The sequence below is a fragment of the Hetaerina americana genome, unplaced genomic scaffold (genome assembly GCF_022747635.1).
Source record: "Hetaerina americana unplaced genomic scaffold, ioHetAmer1.1.p SCAF_1, whole genome shotgun sequence".
Taxonomy (NCBI): domain Eukaryota; kingdom Metazoa; phylum Arthropoda; class Insecta; order Odonata; family Calopterygidae; genus Hetaerina; species Hetaerina americana.
The window spans coordinates 118,185,491-118,209,077 of NW_027286069.1; the positions used below are offsets into that span (position 1 = coordinate 118,185,491).

The 23,587-nt window shown below is 38.6% G+C and overlaps 1 protein-coding gene across 1 annotated transcript in view; it reads right to left on the bottom strand.

Moving 5' to 3' along the window:
• Nucleotides 1-2,872: 2,872 nt before the first annotated feature.
• Nucleotides 2,873-23,587, bottom strand: part of LOC139696334 (putative sodium-coupled neutral amino acid transporter 10) — a 30,925-nt gene continuing 10,210 nt past the window's right edge. The window contains exons 6-9 of the mRNA XM_071595093.1: nucleotides 15,013-15,343; nucleotides 10,772-11,122; nucleotides 9,911-10,133; nucleotides 2,873-6,446 (exon numbers count right to left, since the gene is read on the bottom strand). Coding sequence (XP_071451194.1) covers nucleotides 4,702-6,446; nucleotides 9,911-10,133; nucleotides 10,772-11,122; nucleotides 15,013-15,343 — 2,650 coding nt within the window. The 3' untranslated portion in view covers nucleotides 2,873-4,701. The remainder of the gene's footprint in view (nucleotides 6,447-9,910; nucleotides 10,134-10,771; nucleotides 11,123-15,012; nucleotides 15,344-23,587) is intronic.

Sequence of the window (23,587 nt, forward strand, 5' to 3'; positions counted from 1 at the left end):
TGGAAAGATACATTGTATTCCAAAGAAACTGCGGGAGATGCCGCAACATTGAAATATACATTGTATTCTTCATTTAATTAATTCCTAAGTTATTTGTTAATGATAACAACATTGAAATTCAAACAAAGGATAATTCAGTCAAGTTTTCACATATAACCAGATCTATTAACATCACTAAAGAAAGAAACAAAAATATCAGAGCGACTACCAGCATAAAATTCAAAACAATTGTTTTAAACTGCTTGAACTGTGGCAGCACAGTATCAAATTGGTTTTCAACAGTTAACACAGATATAGTCCTTCTTGAAGCCACTTTTTGCACCATCAAACTCAGCCCCACGTAACATTCTTCCAACTGTAATAAGATATTACATCAAAAACACACAGGATTAAAATGCCAATGTTCAGGGAACACAAGAATGGTATTTTTCAGGTCTTGCAATGTCATTTCCAGGCAGAGGATTTTATTTCTAATCAATTCCATAATGCTCTACATAAAAAAAACAAAGAGAAGTAGCCAGACACATTGTGTAGTCTCACCTTTTATGGTTTTAAGACAATTTATTGACAGCAAAATATGATCCCTCGATTTCCGGCTGAGTGCTTTAGCCAGTTTAGCTATCAAGGCTTCCTCTTACACTCTGAAAATCCCAGTCAAGGCGAATGATTTTAACACTCTGACATTGTTGCATTGAAATGCATATTAGTGGATAACTCCATTAAAAGTTACGGTTGTGGCATCTTCCACTCTTCCTTGGAATTTAGCAAAGTATGAGCTAATTTACTAGCATTAATACTTACTCTTTGGCTGAAGAAGGTGTGGTATGGGAGTGAGAAGATTCAAACAGGAGACAGTGGTAAATCATTTCCAGCACCATTCACTCATTTGTAGAATTCACCAAAACCATTTCATTTGGAAGGTTTTCAATTGGAGAGTTTAGTACAATGAGCAAAATCACAATTACCAGCAAGAAGAATAAGAGAACATTGTGAATCCTTCACAGAAGATGATTCACCATAATCATAGATTGGTTTGTAAAACTACCAGGCCACAGAACAAGAGAAATTTTGTCACCTAGAAATTAAAATGAATTCACAGACAGTTAAGTTCAAGTTGAATGGTGTCAAAGTTTACAAGAATGGTAAGAATCAGCATGCACTTGTGAGAGTACCAGTTCATACCTTACATTTCCATTAATATATGCGGATTACAACAATATATGCTTCATCCACTTCCTTTTGTACAAATTATATGATCTCCCTTGCCTGCTTTACATTTACTAGCCTCCTTCCCAATTGTTATTTAGCTGTATATCCTTAAACAGTAGCTCCATTTCATTACTTTCATGGCTTTGAAAAAAATACATTGCATATGAATAAGCATATATTAGCATATAGTCACATGATTCTTTCATACTCATCTTTTACTGGAGGATCTAAACCATATTCTTTTATGACCATCTCATTTTTCACCCTATCTCTCCAATTTATAGCACAAGCACTCCACAAGCATACATGTAATTGCCTATATCCACCAAATATATTTAAAATTTATTCATGGCAAACAAACCCATACGTATATTAGGTGACAATTGTGTGATCAGTGGTGTAAGTTACTTCTGGTTTCTGACTGGTCCTTATTTTGTCACAATAGTACCCATTATATTGATCGAAATAGCCATGGACATTCTATTCTTCTTTACCCAAACTAAATGCAACTTTTGTGCACCATACATTTTAATTTTACAGGGCTCTTAGCTGTTACTTACACGAACATCCAATGAGAAACCCATTATTAATTAGTGCGTCGACTCCACTATTGCCTGTTTAGGTTCAACAAGAGGAATTTAATGCTCAGCTCAGATGTGCTCATATGGCGACTTGAAAAATTCAGAGGCCAATAATAAGTCATCATAATCAAAGATGCAGATTCACCATAATGTATATCCAGGTTCTCTAAAGTCTCCTAGGGTGATTTGTACAATCACGTAGGGGCGGGGAGATGGGAAGGTCCGGGAGAGTGGGTGGGGGAGGGAATTGCGCAATGATTGCAGGAGGGAAGGGCAGAAAGTGGGAGGAGGTCCCCTATGGGAAGCACTCCTAATGGTGGAGGAAAGTGGGTGGGCTTTAAGCTGTTCATATACATAAACACAAAGCCCTTTACATATCTCAGAGTTCCAGGGAGACTGTGGGGGGAAGTAGAGGAGTATTACAGCTTCTCACCTCCCCGCCCCTACTTGAGTGTAGTATTCATATATGGATGGATGTCAGTAAGAGTTGTTACCTGAAGATGACCTTGAACGTCAAAACACAAGTGGCATCGAAATAAATTTTCTGTGGAATCACAAAGTTATTATTTTTTCATTTCCATTATGAATTGATTCCACAAAGTTATGCCAGAAACCATCAATCACGTAGGCACAGTTGACTAATGAAATGATTATTATTAATGAAGGGGGAGAGCTGAGGGGTGCATTTCCCAACAAAAACAGAAAGAAGAGAGTTCTCATTGAAGGACATAATGCGTTTGAAAGACGATTGCCTTTCACATTGGCATAGAGTGGGCGTGGTCTGTTAGGAGGGCATTTGACGGGAGAAGGTGGAGGAGGGAGGGGGGTGCAACTTGCGTCACGGGCCCTGGCAAGGACACACAGCAGGAAGGACATGGAGGAAGATTTCAGAAGAAGTGCCGACAAATGTGATTAAACATCTCCTTACTGTGATAAATCATATGTGTGAATAAGATCAATTTCAATAATTACGAAAACAGAGTATGACAATGCATCAATTAAATAATACAAACAATTTACTAAAATGTTCGCCAGTAGAGACATCCCTCTGAAATAAATGATATTGAAAGGACGGATATTCATAAATATTCTGTTAAACTGTATTTCAATTAGTAAAAATGAACTTTATTGAAATGCAGAATTGCTTTCAACTACAAATAATGAGTGGCACCAGTGCTCACAAAATTAGACACATCAGCAAAGAATTTTTAAATATTAAAACATTATTCAGAGTGTAAAGGATCCCAATGAAATCTCAGTGCACAGCAAACAATAGGAATTCAAATGTGCAATAGTTTCTTGTAGGAATTAAAACATTCATGGGAAAACTTGATGAAAGAGAAACATCACAACAGTGCAATCACAATTCCTTAAAACACAAAAAGTAGAGATCATCCTTTGCAATCAATTTCAACACTTTATACTTAAATAAAAATGTATAATAGACAAAAGCATTATGTACAATATATTTAGGAAGATAAATATTTTGATAAAATATTGTAAATATCCCGCAACACCACAACAAAGCTCTTCTTTTCCAAACCTTGTCAAAAGTTCCATTTTGCACAAATATTATTGAAACCCTGCATACAATGACATTGACTTGAGTTAAATAGAATAAAATGCAATAACAAAGAGGAAGGGAGGGCTGTAGGAAGACAAAATTGGTAGCTTGGTGCAAGAATGAAACCGAAAGGAAAGCCAAATAACACACGTGCTTTTTCAAACTTTAAAAATAATACCAATAATTTTCTAAGAGAGAGAGTTCTGCAAGAATACTTTTTTCCTTTAGGAGCTAATACAATTAATATTAAATGAAAATGAAAACGTATTATGATCATAGTGCTTTCCAAAAATATAACTGTGAGTTACTAATGACACACATCCCTACACATAACTATTTTGAGAATATATTTTTTCTTTAGAATTTATATAAATGGAACATTTTTTATACAAAATAGGGAGCATCATTTTACCATTATCCTTGAGGAGTAATTGCAAAAATATATCATATTGCATAAAATATCCTTCAAGTGTTCAAATCTCATCTTAACCTAAACATACACAAACTCAAATATTCTTTTGATAAGAGGGATGATCACCATCCTACTAAAACATAACCCTTTTCCAGAAAAAAATTGTGATGACTAGGTGAGGATTGAGTTCATGTTTGTTCTTCATTTGTAAGAGAAACCAATTGATTAATATAATTAATAATTTATGCTAAATGCCCAAATCAACTGGGAAGGAATGCATTTGTATCCAACTTTCCACAATGATTGATGACCGCTTCCGTTAATCAATGCTGGACTTCCACAAATTGGAATGCGCATCATGGTAAAGGCGGAACATTTAAACAATCAACCATAAATTCAAAACTACCAGCTAGTACCTGGCATGATTTTCGACAGGAAAACATTAATCCATACATTATATTCACTCGTTTCATGGAACATTTATATATTTTGTGCTAAAGTGAAATGCCAATTTTCTTTTATGCAACAAAAACAAAAGGGCCAAAAGGCAGGCCATCTGTCTAATACAGGACATTCGCTCCTAATCTAAATGTGTAACCACATTTATGTATATTCATTCATAACTCAGACTTAGTGAATGCTGTCACTGGCAGGACCTCAATTACAGCAATGCAGCTGGCTATATACCGACTGGTAAAAAAGTTGGTTGGAAATTTATTTGATAGCAAAATCCCACACTGGGATCTTACAATACCTGCCTCCCTGAATATGTCACTGCAGCAGCTAAAATATTCCAGGGAAAAACAAAAGCAAATTAACACTGGTGAATTTCTGAATTTTTACCTAGCACTCAAATAAATAACATACAAATTCACCCTGTTATTCTGTTCACATAACCACATCTCATCCTTCTCTTCAAAAATAAATCCTATGAACTAACCTTCAGCTTTATCACTGGAGTCCTCAAAAACTTCTTGAATATATTTCAAGTCTCGTTTCAATGGCATGGCTTCCATCATCACACCGTCTACATTCACTTTGGTCTCAATGTTTCCAGGTGCGGTTTTACCTTCAACAGGATCGGATAATCTTAATGGTGCCTTTATGGTGGGAGAAAGATAATTATCCGACTCTTTAGCACCCAATGTGCACAGCAGAGGAGAGCGAGTGGACACCACCTCATCTCGACAAATCGCAACACCTCCCTTCAATTCCTTAACCTTGTCCACGGCTGCCGCACCGGCTCCTGTAGGAACACTCTCTTCATCACTCACTTTTTCGTTCCCTACATCTGAGCCTTGTTTCCCATCTTGCGTCCTGTGCAAATCTTTGGTACTTGCATCACCAACATTTAAACTGCTGGCCCATTCTCCCTGCGAGTTGGAATATCCCTTGTCTCTCTCCACCACCACTGTGTCACTAACCTTGCTTGATTCTTTCACATCCTCAGAGCAGCCTCCTTCACATTCCTTCACCACGCTCCCTATTGCGCCATCTTGGGACACAGCCTTCTCAACAGCCTCCAAGCTCACTTCCCTCTTCTCCCGTTCTTTAGCTTTTAATTCATTTCTTCCCAAAATACCATTCGGCTGCCCTACGAGAAGAAGGGGCATTGGGACAGCAGCTTTCATTTGGCTAATGCCACTGAAATTGGCACCGACAACCTTCCTTTCCTCCTTCACTGGTAACGGATCCATATTACTAGCAAGTGCTGCTCTGCCACCACTTTCCTTGGCGGATGTTTTCTCAGCCAATGGATCCTTTTTCCTACCACTCTGAGACACATCTAGGGCCTGGATTTTAGCTTGGTCAGTCTTCTTCGGTTCCTTAGCCTTCAGGATGGATGGCCCTGGGATGCCGTTACTCTTCCATGGTGCACCTTCTCCCCCAATGCCTGGGCCTTTGTCAGCCGCCCTTTGCTCCTTCACCCCGCTCTTCTCCCCTTTATCACCCTTCTTCACCTCTGCACTCACCACCAGTGCCTGATTGCTGCCATCCACCTTCTTTGGCTCATCCGCGCCAACCACATTCTCCTTGACTTTGCTCTCGGCATCAGTCTTCTTCTCCGGCTCTGGTTTCTTGACCTCCAGTGCCTGCAGTTTCTTCAGAATCTCCATCTGGATGTTGATCTGCTCCTGCTGCTTCTTCCGGTCGTCCGCTAGCTTCTGCAGTAGCTCCTTCTCCCTCCTCTCCTTCTCGGCCCTCTTCCTCTGCTCCTCGGCCTCTTCCTCCCTCTTCCGGCGCTCCTCCTCCCCCTTGGCCGCCCCCTCCTCAATGCCCACCTCCTCTTCCTCCTTCTTTATGGCATCCCCGTGCACGGAGTCCGGCACCTCGGCTGCTTCCTTGGCCACGCCCGGGAGTGGGGCCGCTGGTGCCGCATCCTTCCCTCCCGCGGCCCCTACTTCCTTCCCCACACCGCCCACCAGTGGGACTGCTGGTGCCTCTTTGGGTGCCTCCACTTCATTCTTCATCGCCTTCAAGGGGGCCTCCTCAGCACCACTTGGGTTCTTCTTCTTCACGCTGTGGTCAGGTGCTTCAGGGATGGGAGGCTCTTGGCGCTTCTCCGGTTTCAATTCCTTGGGCACACTCTCTGCTGGCACCACCTTGACAATCTCACCATCTTTCTTGTCATTGACAGCCAACTTCTTCACTGTATCGGCGGGACTGTCCAGGTGACCAACTGGAAATGTAACGAAAGCATGCCAAATGTGCTGGCGTAAGCAAACACCCAAAACCAAACATTCATGAGATTATTGAAATGAAATGAAATAATTTACTTTGTAATTCCACACTCATTATTTAAAAAAAAACACGACCCAGGTTTCGACGTTGAATGTCATCATCAGGTTACGATGACATTGAGGATAACATTCAATGTCAAAACCTGGGTCGTTTTTTTTTTTTTTTAAATAAAGTGTCTGGAATTACAAAGTAAATTATTTCATTTCATTTCAATATGTTATGCAAATTCCATAAAGTTACACCTGAGACAACAAATTCATAAGATTAATTAAAATCAATTGGCAAATCTCCAAACTTCAACAAAGAAGTATGGAATTTCATCCAGTGATTTTAAATTATCACAATTAACATAATATATTTCCACGATTGAGATTGTTTCTTAAAATTTAAGCTTAAAAACAATGAGTCACTATTAACATCAACCCAGAAGTAAAAGAAGTAGTATTTTGATTTAGAGACCAGCTTTCCAGAAGAAGAAGATAATCAAGATTGTTTAAACGACAATTTTGAGAAGCTGCTTTCAAATTTTTATTTGATTAGATTCTAAATTGAATTACGAATATTGACATCAACAGATGAGTGACTTGAAACATAACTTTCATGAAAAACTGTTTGTAAGACTGTTAAACAACTAGACAAAATAATTAGCCCATCAATCTAATCATGGGTAAGCTTATTGCCTTGAAAATACTCTGGTCACTTTTAAATTGAAGATAAAAATGTGAAAATTTCACCAGGAAAATTTAGGATCCTGCTATTGGAGTGCTCATGCAGTGGCTAAAGTTAAAATCCAAAAGAGAACTATTGACTTGAATACAAAATCTCATTGCACCCCTTGTTGCTCATTGCTCAAAGGTCTTGTCATTTTAACTTTTTCTTGTAGAACATATTTTCTGTGTTGTGCTTAATCTAATCTCCATGGCTTTTTATTATCCTCAGAAGTGCATGGTTAAAGTGCCAGGCAACAAGGCGGTCTTCATATATCTTTTTTCATACAGAGGACACTGCCAATGGCCTACAATCCACTAGCAGTAGGGTATATAATTAACTTTTTTTTTACGACTTAAAGGGCCACATGAACACCCTTATGTTCAAACAGAAAGTAAGTGACTAGGTACTGACTAATTGTAAATATTAATGGCATGGTCAGGATACAAAGTATTACATACATTTGGGTCTGCTATTTACACAGTTATACATACATTTGGGTCGGTCCCAAAAATAATTAGAATGATTTTTTGCCACCAATACATATGGCTGGGGTGGGGTGATTTGTGGTGGGGAAGGTGAGGGGAGATCTTGGGAAAGCAATGTGACCCACGTCAGTTGTCTGTGGGCATATACAGTGTGCGGATTGCTGCTAGACTGAAACCCCTGTTTGACGGTCACGTCACAAATTCACTAAGCCACTTTCCATGCAGCAATGATCTGTGATAAACTGTTGTGTTAAACTGAGGAAACCATGGTTAAGAATGCTTATGGAGATAGAGAAATGTCCCAAGTGATGGTTTGCTGCTTACACAGGATGTTCTCGAAGGGTAACGAGGAGTTTGACGATGAGGAATAAAGCCGTCATTCAAAGAGGCATGCTCGATTCTGATTGTACCCCAAGCTTCAGGATATTCAGGAAACTACAGAGCATTCATTGCATTCTTACAGAAGAATGGGCCAATGAGAGAGGTACATGCCCAGATAGAGCCCGAAGTGCTGTTGGCAGACTGCTGCTTGTATGACAATCTTACCTTGGACCTCTAGGACTGCTGTGAAAGTGAAATGGTGCTCAAAGGGGTCAAAACTCAAGTTGTACTCAGAGACCCATATCTCATCACCAGTAACCACCTATTCTAAAGAATTCAGGCCACTTTCACTTTGGTCCAAGAAGTCCAAGGCAAGATTGTCACACAAGCAGTCTTCCAACAGCACCTTGGGGACCATCTTTCTCATCCATTTGAATAAAACTAATTATTCCCTGTACTCATTTTTGCTATCTATAACCTTACAGTTACTATCCCGCATTGTCCGTGGGAAGAAGGAGCCCTTGAGTCTGCTAGTTCTGGCATTTATTTCCCGAATTTCATATGCATGATCCAAGCGACCAATGTATGTAGGAGTGCGAATAATTTGCGAGACCTCGGTGCTGAAACATGCGGATCTGAATTTATTTAATAATTTCAATCTTGCATTGAATCGTCTCTCTGCCAATGATTCCCACCTCAACTCCATGAGCATTTTGGTGACGCTTTGCATTTTATCATGACAATTTTTAACAAAACAAGCTTCACTGAGTTGAAACTTTGCAATTTTCCATATGAGGCCTTTTTCAGTCGGAACCCTTACATCACATGCATATTTCAAATGAGACCTTAAAAGAGTCTGGTAATAATGAGACTTGATTTGTGCTGGCATGAGAGAGGAAACAGTTGAGGACTGTTAAAGAAAGTGCAAATTTAGAAGCATCTTTCCCTTTGGTCTCGTTTACATTGGAGCAGCTGACAACGAATAGTTATACAATATGGCACTAATCAAAATTATCAAAAACTAAAAAAATAACACATTTGTCAAATTAGGATCAAAGAAAAATTATTAATACATTAAAATGTGTTAGCATGATTTTAATTTTCAATTCGGGACTGTGGGACTATCTAATGTTTGAACATTTTTTTCTTATGAAAAAACTGCATTTTATTAATGCACATTTGCATTTATGTGCATCCTAATCCATTTCTGAAACTTTCAGTATAGGTTTATTTTTTTTTTTAGATTTCATAGTTTTCTCTAGAATCAGTTACAAACCTCATAAAGTTTTATAAAACCGCTAATTTTAGGGCTAGTCGAGCTTATAATTCCATTGCCATTTTTATAATTGTAACAAATTAAAATATTAATATGATAGCAATACATTTAAATGCTATAGGTTACATTTTGCAATGCACATGAACTTATAAATCGTCTAAGTCCAGCAGCACATCATTTTCTTGCTAACAGTAAGATCGTCAAACCATAGTAAGCGTAAGATGGAGGAGGCTGCGCTAGTAGGATGATTTATGTGAAACCCATACACATACTACGCTGGGAAAATGTGAACACCTTTTCATGAAAACCCAAACAAATAATAATTGGAAAATTACTTGGAAAAAGAAGCTTTCCAGGAGCTGAAAGACATTAGCACATTCCCTCCTATCCTCAAGGTTATTTCCTTGACCACATCACAGACAGGCATTGGCAGTTGCTTGCACAATACTGTGCCATGGAAGAGGTGATCATAATCAGCCAAGGATTGCTTGTATCATGACGGAAGACTGTTCAAATGGGATAGGACTCGACCAATCTTTTTCTATAACAGAAGCATGCAGCCTTTATGAGAGTCACATTTGCGAGTGATGACGTCCTGCAGTGAATTACCTATCTTTGGAACTTCGATTCCTTGCACAGCTTTGGGAAGCACCACTGGAATGATGACGTTGGTCTCTCCGACTGCCAACTGCCCCGGAGGCAGAACTGCAGGGATTTTGGGAATGTGCAACGGATGTGGCGTGATGGGCTCTTCTGCACGAGCTTGGTCCACGGCATGCAGGTTCGCATATGTGCTAAGGATGAGAATGACTGCCCCAACAACAATCATCACCTGAAATGTTCAAGAGCTCATTCAATATTGCAATAAAGGGAGCTGATGGTGATGGCTGCATCGCCTGCTTGCAATGTCCCCCCCCCCCTCCCCCCCCCTGGTGGCCATCGTGACACACATCAGAAGCATTCACTCCTCATACGAGGACTCTTCTGCATGTCCCCCACCTTCCCATCCCCTCCCAGATTCAAAACAAGAAATTCCATGATTTGCAGAGGATTGTATCCAATATAGGGCATCTCTTCACCACAGTGGTCAATTTAAACTACTTCCAGACTTAAAAAGGGGAACTAAACAGCACTTTTAACCAACAATTTTGACTGCTTCTCATACAAAATGAACAATATTTATACATTACAGTATCATCATTTTTTAATCAAAGGTACCACAGCTAGAAAATAAAGACATCAACTTTACCAACAAAGTGTAGTTATATTGATAAACAGGGTACAAGAGAAATGCTAAAAAGGGAGTGATTATCTAAAAAAAGAACCTATTTTTAAAGTTTTATCATGAAATTTGAAAAACTCCATTAAATTTTAAACTAGAATAACTAAAAAAATGCAACATTCAACATGAAAATAGAAAGTATGCGGCGTGGAACGACCACCGCCCATGGCCCTTAAACATGGACCCACCTGAGCCAGGAGCCTCTCCGCTGTGACGCCCTTATCGCCCCCCCAGTGTGTGTGGCGGTAGGGATGCGAGGGGGCCACCTTGAGGAAGCAAAGTGCGGGCAGGAGGAGGCAGGTGATGGTGCCAATGGAGGATCCAACTAGACCCAGCACCAGCTCTATGTCTGGGAGTGCAAACGCCACGGCAAGGGAGCCAGCCACCAGGGAGATCGTGAGGAGCCGGAAGCGGCGCTCGGGAATGCGCTCAATGACCTGTCCCCCACCGCCCCCTGGGGGCAGGAGGCTCGCCGTGGAGGCCGCTACCGAACCCCCTCCACCCCCACTCACTCCCATCCCCGTTTCATGATGTGGCGCCTGTTGCAGGGGAAAGATTTTCATTAGGCGTGGCCAAAGAAGGCTATTTCTTCAAACAAATGAAACCACAAACCAAATATGAGGCATATTTGAAAAGGAAGGGCTGTTTCCTTATTTTCAAATATTGACGGCTTAGGAAAATATTGTACGCATGCAGCAGGATCTATTAATTGATTCCAAAGCCACTGAAGTTATTGTTTTGATTCAATTGCCCGTCGGTGAATGTCCACGAAAATTGTTTCTTCTGACGGTCGCAAAGTGCATGTGCTGCGATTCGATATTTGAAAATGCAAAAGGGTTATCAGCTGCCCAGATTCATCAAGAGTTGCGCCCAGTTTATGGGCCCACATTAATGAGTGAAGGAAGGTTGGACAATGGTGCCAACCTTCAAATATGGCCACACAAATGTGCGCCATGAAGAGTGGCAGGCCCAGCATCAAGACCAATGAAATCGTTCTGAATCAAGGATTGCTCTCTGATGGATGCTTGATGATTAGGGCTCTGGTTGATAAATTCCTAGTCTTGTTGGGCGCACCACTGTTATACACAATTCTTACAGAAAAGCTGGGATATCACCAATTGCATACAAAGAGCAAAGAACTTGGCTCAGAGAAGAAAAAGAGTGAGCGAGTATTTTTGGACCCCAACCTACAGTCCCAACCTTGCACCTAGCGCCCATTGCCTTTTCTTGAACTTGTTACAGGGGATCGGTGAAAAAAAATGGATTGTGGATGACAAGGAACTCAAGACCACTGTTCTCAATGGTTTAACTTTCAGGCAGGGAACTTCTATGCTGAAAGTTCAAAGAAGCTGCTGCAGAATCACAAAAGGCACTTGGAAGTGAACAGTGATTACGTAGACAAGTAATGTCGGTAGGTGACCATAAATAAAAACTTTTCTAATAAATATTTTTTTATGACCAAAAGGCCCTTAATTTTTAAATATGCCTCTTACCACATAATTGTCCATTAATGTGCATTTAATGTACACATCTTTGTGACTGAGAAGTTTTCTAAACACATTCAAATACCAGTAGGTGTGTTGAGGGACAACATGAAAATTCAGCTTCCCCTGGATCCCCATCCTGGGTCTCCATTCAGATCCCTGTCCATTGTGTTGCAAAGTATGCCCAAATTTTACAGTTTAGCCATACATGGATTGGGTTTGGGTATACATTTTATTTAATATTTTAAAATGTAACAAGTCCATAATACTGTTCATGGCAGATTCTCAGTCCATTGTAGCCATATTAAATTCGTCGTTCTATTTATAAATCCCTGTTTTGACAAGGAGACGGCTGCTTCAAACCCATCCATGTATGGCCGGCACAGGTTTGATACTCGGATACACAGTGAAACACCAGAATGTGCCAGCCCACTCCTGGCTCTTGGCTCAGGAGGACACAATGGCAATGCTGCTGTGTTCATTGATCCTGTATTTTTCACTATTACATGGAGGCATACAGGTCATGTACTTTCTCAAGGAAAGTGAAGTCAGCTGACCATAGCAATCAATTTTAATGGCAACATGCATGAAAACTGTTATTAGGTAAGACAAAAGACACAATACATATATACTGACCTTGATTTGATGAATAAAAAGATTTGAAACTCAACATTACAGTTTACATATATCATTTAGTGAAGTGTGGGAGTTCAAGAAGTCTGGAATGTCAAATGACCCAGGGTTCACTGACCAAGTTTAAGACATTATTACCCGACACTCTTCATGGCGGAGAAAAACATTAAACAGAAAGGAAAATCCAACATGGGTGAAATGGATGCAAACAATTTGGTAAAAGTGACGAGTCAGCATTTGTGGTGCAAACATCTTGGTTTTGGCCTGCTGGCTCAGTGCAACATGAAATGTCTGACCCAACCATGCATACACTGTGAAATACATGTACCTATTGCTACTTACAGTCACAGCGAAACAGCAACCTCAGGGATGACCCCTCCCTTCTCAGTGGCTATGATCAAATGTCTCCAAAATCTAACAATGGGCCAGTCACAAAGATATTTTGAACGAACTAAAATAAGTGAATAACAGAGCAAGCCATGAAAACTTTATCCTGGATATTCTTCACTAATTACTGGCAAAGTGTGACAACACGAGATGCTATAGAATGGCATTTATGTCTTCAATTCTGTATTCATGGAGTCAATGACTACTATCAGATGAGGTTTTCACACTACAACTGACTACCTCTTCACTTTAATTCACTCAAAAAACAATACCTAATTTTGGTATTAATGAGAAATGCAGGTGACTTGCTGGTGATGAAAACAATGTTCATTTATGTATGATGGTCATATCACAGTGCCCTTTATTAATGCGCTATACCACACATATAAACTGTACTCAACTAACTCCAGACACTACGTCACTCTTGGCAATTGAATGCCAAGTCAACAACTTCCCAATGCAGAAGGCAATACCTCTCATCCACCACTTCATTATTTGAAATAAAATATAAGAATGAGGAAAAGGAACACCTGACATCATGAGCAAAAAATGACATTTTAAGTCCTTTCTAAAACTGAGAAACCATTCAACCAAACAATGTTTTTGAATCCTACTAAGCACTATGATTTCACAAAAAATGTGCAGTAAGTCCCAGTGGCTCTTTATGGGCTCTTGCTGTCTCCTAATAAATGCCTGATGCATTCGTTCAAGAGGGTGGCAGAGGACAATGTGTGGATGGTTGTTGCCAACCAATGCTAATTGATTGAAAACTGGATAAGACTAAATATTAACTATAAGGTACAAGATGATGATGATATGACAGATGGGAACCTCTTCCTCACTTGTTTAAGACCCGATTCTTCTGGTTAACAGGAAAGTTGATAAAACTAGCAAGAAAATTAAAAAAATACAGAGATGGACGTGATAGAGTAGACATGGTGAAAAGACAGTTTATAGTCTAGATTCAATTCAGAGCAGTATATGAAACAGAGCGCATATGAAGTGCTTACGAAGTTTTTCTTTTAGCCCTCTACGCTCACCCAATATCACAGTGGCTCTCTCAAACATTTGGGCCACTATTTATCTTTGTAATTGAATGTATCCAAGGTCATCATCAAGTTTCATCAGGAAAACTCTCAATATTATCCATTTGCTAATGGATGCACCATGATTGAAAAACATGGGATCGCCAAAATATACAAAAATTATGGTCGTGATATAAATAAATGTAGAATATGAGACTCTCCTTTTTCTTTCCTTGTGAGTAATTTTCCTTCTTTAGTTATGGAATGGACAGTTTTTTCTATTTTTATTTGGTTGGATTTCTAGTTTTAAAAGAACAACAATAAGAAATATCATCAAGTGAGCAGTAGAACATCTTTTCCTCAGGAAACTTAACCAATCATGCAGCCAGGAAATATAACAAATGACTGGCAAAGGAAGAATGGTAAATAAGGATCACTGATACGGATTCATATTTGTGCTGTAATAACGACTAAAATAATGCAGTGTAGATAGTCGATGACTCATTTATTGCATAGGTAGTGGTCGGTAGTATTTTGCTTGCCTTATAGAAGAATATGGGATTCCCAGGGCTAAGGAATGGGAGGGACACGATTGATGGGAAAGAACGAATAGTACAAAAATGTTTACATTAAAATATTTAATACTTTTGACACCTTTTCATTTTATTAAATAAAAACTTTTAACAACGCCAAGGTATTTTCAACTCTAAATTTTTCAAAATGTATATAAAAATTTCAAACCATTTGATTATCTTTATGATTGCAATTTTATTAAAATTTTGAGGCACTGGGAAGAGAGAGTAGTAGCATGGATAATCTGCAAAATGGATAATTGAGAGTTTTCTGCAATATAAAAAAGCATCACCTAATCAGAAGAAAAGAATATTTTCAGTGACTTACCCTGCGGAACAACAAAGAATGTAGGCTTGCCCTGCAAGGAAATATGACAAGGGGGAAACTGCAGGCGACAGAGGCAACAAAAAATAATTTGATGGCCTGCATGGTAAAGGAGGAAGGGAAGGACATAAGGATATTTCCCGTGAGGGTTGGCGATGGGTCAAGCCCCACATCACTAATCACGGGAGACGATGGCGGCCTACACACAGCAACATAGCCAAAGAAGCCCATGCACACGTAGACGCCCGTGCAAATGTTGACTGCGGCACGAACGACTTCATTCATCTTCGACGGCGATGGATCTGGCAGTGTCTCATAAATCTCGAACACTTGGCTGAAATATATTACGGAATAAGAACACAATTAAGCACAGCAGGTATTGGAAATGAAAAATAGTAACAGAAAAATTTTTTCAGTGGAATCACAAAGTTACTATTTCTCATTTCCAATCTGAATCAATTCCATTAAGTTATGCCGGAAACCATAAATTATGCAGCAGGTGTATTTATTTAATGCCATTTTCTTTTTTTTTTATTGGGGCAAGAATGAGACTTCATAGTTCCTTCTTCCATCCAACTCCTAAACATTGCATACACAAAATTTGTATAAAAAGTATCGATAACATTTTTTTCCTGATAGGAGCGTGAAAAGCTGAATTCAGTCTGTTGGTTTAGGGCGAGCATGATAGCAGATAATATATTGCATTGATTAGATGACAAAGCACACCATTATCACTAAAAATTTGGCGATGTGAAAGATCTGTGGTAACTCATGCCTAAGGTCTTCGGACGGATGACCAAGGGCAGAGTTGAGAGTCTGCTGGCAAAGACCTTCTGCAACAGAATCGCGATGATTTCCCAACCCCCTCAGAGTCTGGACTTGGCACCAGCAGACTATTTCCTATTCCGAAAAGTGAAATCTTCCCTCAAAGGACACCACCATGGGACACTAAATGCCATCAAAGAAGCTTCCATGCATACCCTGAAGGACCTTATGGAATACACCTACCAGGAAGCCTTCAAGGCGTGGAAAAGCTGATGGCAAAAGTGTGTCAATGCTCAAGGGATGTACTTTGAACAGAAGAAATATCTGAAATAACTGCATTTTTCCGACAAATTTTATACAAACCATGTACAGTGACGACAATTATTAATGCACAAGCCCTAAGTGAAGGGAAACCCACCTAGGTGGGAATCGAACCTGCAACCTCTGGGTTGGCAGGTATGTTACTCTGTCACCACCACGGCCAGTGTACAGGAAAGAGCAACTAAAATGTCCAGGGGAAATCACAATGCAAGAATGACAACTAAATTACAGAATTTTCAGTTTGATTGCAAGCAAAAGTCACATCCATTCAAAGAGCCAGCAACCTGAGAACTCTATAGCAACCCTACTGATAATTCATCAAAATTGGGCTAGTATAGTATTTACACCATTTAGGACAGTAAATACTTAAGTGGAAAGAAATCCACTTGGTTTTGTTTTCAATTTACCTGTGTATTAATTGCCTCAAAACTTGCATTTTTTGGAATTAGCAAATATTACGAGAAGTCTCAGAGCGCGACGGACTGCATTTCCCTGAGGCAAACAATGGAACATAGGTACGAGGGTAGGCTGAAAAGTAATGCACACATGCTCGTAGACCACAATCAAAATGATCTCCAAAAGCACTCCTGATGGCACGTGGAAGTAACATTCCCCCTCAACACGCAAGAGCAGGTTTGAAAGCATTTCATTCATCCAGTGTACATGTATTTTGAGAAGCGGAAGTATGGAGACGTGTTCTAGTGCTATGTCAACGCGAGTTGAACAACGTGTTGTTATCAAATTTTTAACAGCTGAAAAAGTGATTCCTACTGAGATTCATCATCATTAAAAGGCTGCTTATGATGACAATGCCGTTGACAGATCTACTGCAAATTAATGGGTGGTCAAATTTTGTGGTTTTGAGCCTTGAAAAGCCATAATTGTTGATGAAACACGCAGCGGACGTCCGATCACTTCCGCAGACGATTAACATCGCAAACTCATCGAGAATCGGATTCAAAATGACCGGAAAATCACTCAAAAGCATATCAAACCATATTAGAATATCCAAGGAACGTGTCAGCTTCATCATTGAACAATTGGGATACTGCAAAATCTGTGCACGATGGGTGCAGCATCGTACCACAGATGAGAACAAACAAAACCTTCCTTATTCTCACTATCTTGCACGTTGCAATTTATATCTTTTTCCTCAACCCAAGAGACATTTTATGGGTTATCAGTACACCTCGAATGATGAGGTGAAGGCAGATATTCGATAACAGCATGCTGTTTAACTCATGTTGACATAGCACTAGGACACGTCTCCATACTTCCACTTCTCAGAATACACTGGATAAATGAAACGACCTCAAACCTGCACAAGCATGTTGAGGGGGAATGTTACTTCCACATGCCACCAGGAGTGCTCCTGAAGGTCATTTTGTTTGTGGTCTACAAGAATGTGCGCATTTGCTTTCAGCCCACCCTCGTATGTACTTCTCCTCAATGGCTGTTCAATGAAGTGCTAGAGAAGAGTCATGGCTCCATCAGCACCATCATTCCTTTTACACCATGGTCACTCAACAGGGGAACAGAGTGCCTCACTAAAAGCAAGAGCTGAAGAATACTCTTGAGAACACCTCTCGAACTTTGATCAACTGTTTACAAAGTGTACAGTAATAAGCTTTGTAATTAACTTTCCTGCTAGACTAATGATACTCATCAGACGTTCAACCTCTCATACCATTATTATTATTATTATTATTATTACTTTTTATTTGCCCAGAGATCACAATACAAAAATACCAGGTGGGTGAAGTATGTACATGATATAAGGCACGTCAATGAGGAGCAAAGACACAGGCTCAGTTAAGATACATAAAAGAATAGATGCTCATAGTTACATAAGTGTTTGGTACAAACCCATGAACATCGGCTGTAACATGCACATACAATATCAAATTCAGAAAAATCATTGATCACAAACATGAATCAGACCATTACCATTGCTAGAAACTAAAAGTATGAACTTACTGGTCGGGAATATTGTTGAGATATTCATCAACCGAGTAAAACATATTGCGTTGTAGATATCTTTTTAGTTTATGCCTGAATACGGCAGTTCCCTGTGTATCCTTGATACTTTTGGGTAGTTTGTTAAATAATCTGATGCCCATTTCATTGGGTCCTAATTTCAATGCTTTAGTTCTTATATTCCCATAATGGAAGTCATTCCTGCCTCTGGTGTAATGATGATGATAGGCAGAGTTAAGAGAATAGTTGCCGATGTTATTTTTTATATATAGAATTAAAAACATAATGTAGATGCATGGGAGTGGTAGCAAATTTAATTCATGGAAAATAGGCCTTGATGGAGCATTGTAAGGTTTCCTGGCGATGATTCTAATAGCTTTCTTTTGCATTTTAAAGATGGTTTGAGAAATAGCAGCTGATCCCCATAATATTATACTGTAGGTTATATTTGAGTAAATTTCCCCATAGTACAAATTGAGTAGTACAGTTTTACTTGTAGTTTCATACAGGTGTCTTAATAAGTAGCAAGTTGAACTGAGCTTGTGTTGGAGGGCTTTTACATGAGTATCCCAAGAAATATTTGCACATAGAGAAATACCTAGAAATTTGCATTCTGTCACACGCTCAATTGATAGGTCATTGATTTTTACCAGCAGATCATCTGATATGTTCTTATTGTGTGTAAAGTTTACTATTTTACTTTTATTTACATTTAAGTCTAGAAGGTTGTCTGTACACCACTTGTTTATAGCAAGTGTGACAGACTTAGCTTTTTCCACAAGGCTGGGATATGTTTGTGTTGATATTATTATATTAGTGTCGTCAGCGTACAACACTGGTATTATTCCATCATTATTTGGTAAGCAGTTAGGTAGGTCATTGATGTAAATCAGAAAGAGGAGTGGCCCAAGGGTTGAGCCTTGTGGAACACCTTTGTTAACTTGGTATGCTTCGGATGAATATTTTGACCCATCAACTGATAACACTACTTTTTGAGTGCGATTATGAATAAAGGACTTCAACCAGTTTAAAGGACTTCCTCTAATTCCTATTCTATTGAGTTTAATTAGTAGTCTATTGTGGTTTACATTATCAAAAGCCTTTGACAAGTCAAAAAACATTCCAAGAGTTTTGCGTTTAGCATCTAATGAATTAAGTATGCTGTCGATTGCCTGACATATGGCAGTTGTGGTAGACCTTTCCGATCTAAATCCATGCTGAGAATTAGAAAGTAGGAAGTTTTTTTCGAGATAAGATGCTATTTGCATATACATGGCTTTTTCGAATATTTTAGCAAATGTATTTTGGACGGCTATTGGTCTGTAGTTATTCAAATCATTTACACAGCCATGGTTTTTATAAATGGGCACTACTTTTGATTCTTTTAATTGGGATGGGAAAATCCCTTGTATCAAAGATTCATTAATTAAAAATAAAAGGGGTGCTTTTATGGCTTCAAAACAATGATGAACAACTTTACCAGGAATTTCATCTGGGCCAGTACTGGATTTGTTTCTGAGTGAGGAGACAATAGTTTTTACCATCACAAAGGGATGAAGGGTACTCTTTAGGGAGTGCACAAATTTTTGAAATGAACAGAAATAATATTTTGAAAATCACTCTGCTTTGATAATTTTTGGGCAAAATAAACTCTTTCAGCATAGTAGTTCATCAGTATTTCAATCCTAGGATGGATTCACTGCAGCCCTCCATTCTACTCTATTTAATGTCAATTCCCTCAATCCTTGATACTTTCTCTGTTTTAAGTCCTTCTGAATTTGTCCTATGTACAGGTCTCTTGGTCTCCCTTCTATTATATTCATAATCAATCCATTGTCCCTCAATGTTTGCCCAATCCATCTATTTCTTCTTTGCCGTAGAGTTCTCCATATGGTCCTATCCTCTCCTGCTCTCCTATATACTTCCTCGTTTGTTACTTTGTGAGTCCATTTAATCTTCAGCATTCTCCTCCAGCACCATGTTTCAAAGGCTTCTATTCTTAGCTGGTCCATTCCAAGTCTACGAACCATAGAGCGCCATGCTCTATACAAAAGTGCTCACAAATTGCTTCCTTGTTTTCAGCCTTGGGTTCTTTGGGCATAGTAATTGCCTCTTCTCAATGAACGCCTTTTTTGCTTGGGCTATTCTTCACTTGCTCTAGTTTCACCCCTCGAATGGCGATATCTGCAATCAGCTTCTCTCTTCCGCACGCAAGGATTTTAGTTTTCTTCTTGTTTATGTTTTTAGTTTTCTTCTTGTTTATATTTTATGTTTGTATTATACGTATTCCCCCCAATGCTTGATTCATAGCACTTCGAGTTGCTTGCAGGTCCTCTTGCGTTTCCTCCACTACTGCGACGTAATCTGCAAACCGGAGCATGTCCCCTTCTCCATTATGTTCTTCTCCATTTACCTTGACTCCTTTGATACCCAATTCTTGTGTTACATAGCAGTTACTTATCTATTATTGAATTAATTCATTTTTGCAGGAATGTAATGAGTGCAGCGAATCATAAAATAAATTTTCACGAGTAAATTTTATAACTATGAGAACAAAAGAAAGAATTATTGACATAAATGATAACTAACTTAGATTTATCTCAGTCACCTCTGTCATGCAATTTCTCACAAGATCAGCCCAGACAAATTTTTGAGGACCCATTTTGCAACTGCTTTCATTTTTGGGTGCGAACAATTCAGATTTGTTGGCAAATGAAAGCATTTCTTTTTTTTAACTTTCAAAATGATAATTAACTATGATTAATTAGTTTTATTCCACCAGCTTTAAACAGGCTTTGGATGCACCCTTAAAACTATTAACAAAGTCATAAACTATGAGCAAAATAAAAGTTGCCTCAACACACGTTTTTGCAGGTACATTTCATACAGTGGAACCTCGCTTAATCAGCACCTGGAATAGTGATTAATTCACATAACGAGGAAAGATATTGGTCGCTAAACGAGCAACTTTTGGCATAGGGAGTGGTGAGGATAGTGGAATCACCAGATTCATTACATGCCTGCTCCCACAGTTTGTCTCCAGCACTTGTTCCATTATCATCTTAGCGTCGCTTGTGTGATCACATATTTTTCCAAACTTGTACTCAAACACACTGCTAGCGATTTTTGTACAAAGTTCAATAATATTTTGAGCATAGTTTTAACAATGACCCTGAAGAAAAATCTGTCAGAAGATAGTCATAAGGGAATAAAAATAAAAAATAATATAAATGAAAAGTAAAATCATTGAAAATTGGGAACAAAGATGTAAGTGTGGCTGATTTAGTACCAACATCAACCATTTGCATTTTCTACAATGACAAGATTAAGGAGATAGATGCTTCAAAGAGATTGACAAGAGTATCTAGCCAACACTTATCTATTCTCAAAAATGTTGAAAGGGCGCTTCTTGTATGGATAAAGGAAACGCAATTGCAAAGCGACAGGAGTATCATTTGTAAGAAGGGGTAATTGATTTACTCCTAACTCAGCAAACGGATGTCAGAATCATTGGTGCCCAGAGAAGTATTTAAGGGGAGTTGTGCATGGTCCAAGAAGTTAATCAGAAGAACCAGTTTGGTGAAGCAGCTAGCTCCAAGTCAATGGAAGCATAGAACTTAATCAGTGACTTAAAGAAGCTCATAGATTCAAAGAGATAACTTACCCAATAGGTTTTTAATGTAACGAGATAGGTCTATTTTGGAAGAAGACACCAAAGGGTACCTATATTTGGGCACATAACAGTAGAGGAAAAAGCACTGCCTCGCCACTAGCCAATGAAAGGCCATCCTAAACTGTTATTATATGCCAATGCATGGGGCAATTTGAAAATCAAACCTCTCCTTATTTACCATTCAAAAACTTCATGAGCCTCCATGAAGTGTCAACTCTACAACAGCAGGCTACATTTGATGTGGTGGTCACGGGAACTCTAGTGCATCACACCATGCATACAAGGCATCGCCCTAACAAGGCAGGAGCGATGCACACCAGAAATTTATTATTTGCATTTTCACAAAATTTTGAAGCATCAGCAAAAACAAATGTGTCTGGACAGCTTTCTAATAAAAGGATTTAGCAATGTATTATAAATAATAAAACTATTTATTTTGATTTTTCTGCTTTTACAAATCATGTTCACATTCCCAGTTGTTTCATTCCATGATTGAAGAGAAGGTGATCTATGATCCTAAACAATGTACTTGTATGCATAATTTTCTTTGAATAAAATTTGTACATAATTTATTTTTCCCCAGCATGTGATGCATTATTATACTTAATATTAATATAAACATGAAATGCTGCTTTACCCAATACAAGTGTTTTAGTTTATGAGAAAGATCTAAGGAACGAATTAGGCTCATTGTACAAGGTTCCACAATATTTTCAAATTTATTCTTATAAAAATCAGCACCAACAAACCCACGACATATTTATTGATTATTTTAAACTACTTAACAATAACCACATTGGTCTCTAAATAAGTATTCTTGGCTGATTTGTCTCTAATGCACATATAAGATATAGCAATTACATACAAAGGCAATCGCACATACATGTACCTATGAAATTGTTCCATTAAAAAAACTTGAGCTGAAACAATGACAATGTATGGCTTACATATTTTTAATAACAATTCAATGCACGACCACCAAATGAAGAAATATGTACTTTGGGAAATCAAATACACCTATTTTAGGATTATATACGTATTATCTGTGCGACCATTGTTTTGCTTGTTCATCGCTACGAGTTAAGGCACACCAGCCAACATCTTACTTCATGGCAATTCTAAATTATGGGAAATTCCAAAATTTTACAAAAATTCAAGGAACTCAAAAAAATGTCATAAATCAAGGAAACACATGAGAGTGAGGTTTCACCATTATGCGATTGCCTGTATTACCTGAAATTTCCCTAAACATTACATTTATGACAACAAGTGAAAACGATATACATATGTACTGAATTCCATTTAGAAGACTCATGGAACATTAAAGGCCTCAATATAAATGATAAAAAGTATCTCTTGATTCAAAAGTCATATGCAATGACAAGTCCCATAAGCACCCTCAGCTTCAACCAATCTGCGTGACTTGTCTGTGGGACTTGCTGTGTGATTTGGGCACCCTATCTTTCCGGGAAATCATAGACGGCACAGGTAAAGGAGCTGCCCCCCCTTTGTTTCCTCGCTAATGACAGCATTTCACGTGCCGTTGGCCTAAGCACTAAATGAGCTCTACCCTTACCCATCAAAACAACCTTTGGGTTGATAGTTGTAGTTTATTTACACATAATAAAGATTGAGATTAATAAATAAATTGAAAAAAATAACAATAATTTCAGTATGACATCCACACAAAACACAATATACACAAAGCAATAAAACTATCTTCCGAAATAATTTGAAAAAATGAACAACCCAGGGATTTGCAGAGAAAATACATTAAATTGTAAGTTTTCTAAAAACCTTCTAAAACATGAGCATTATTTACTGGTATTAATATTTTATCAG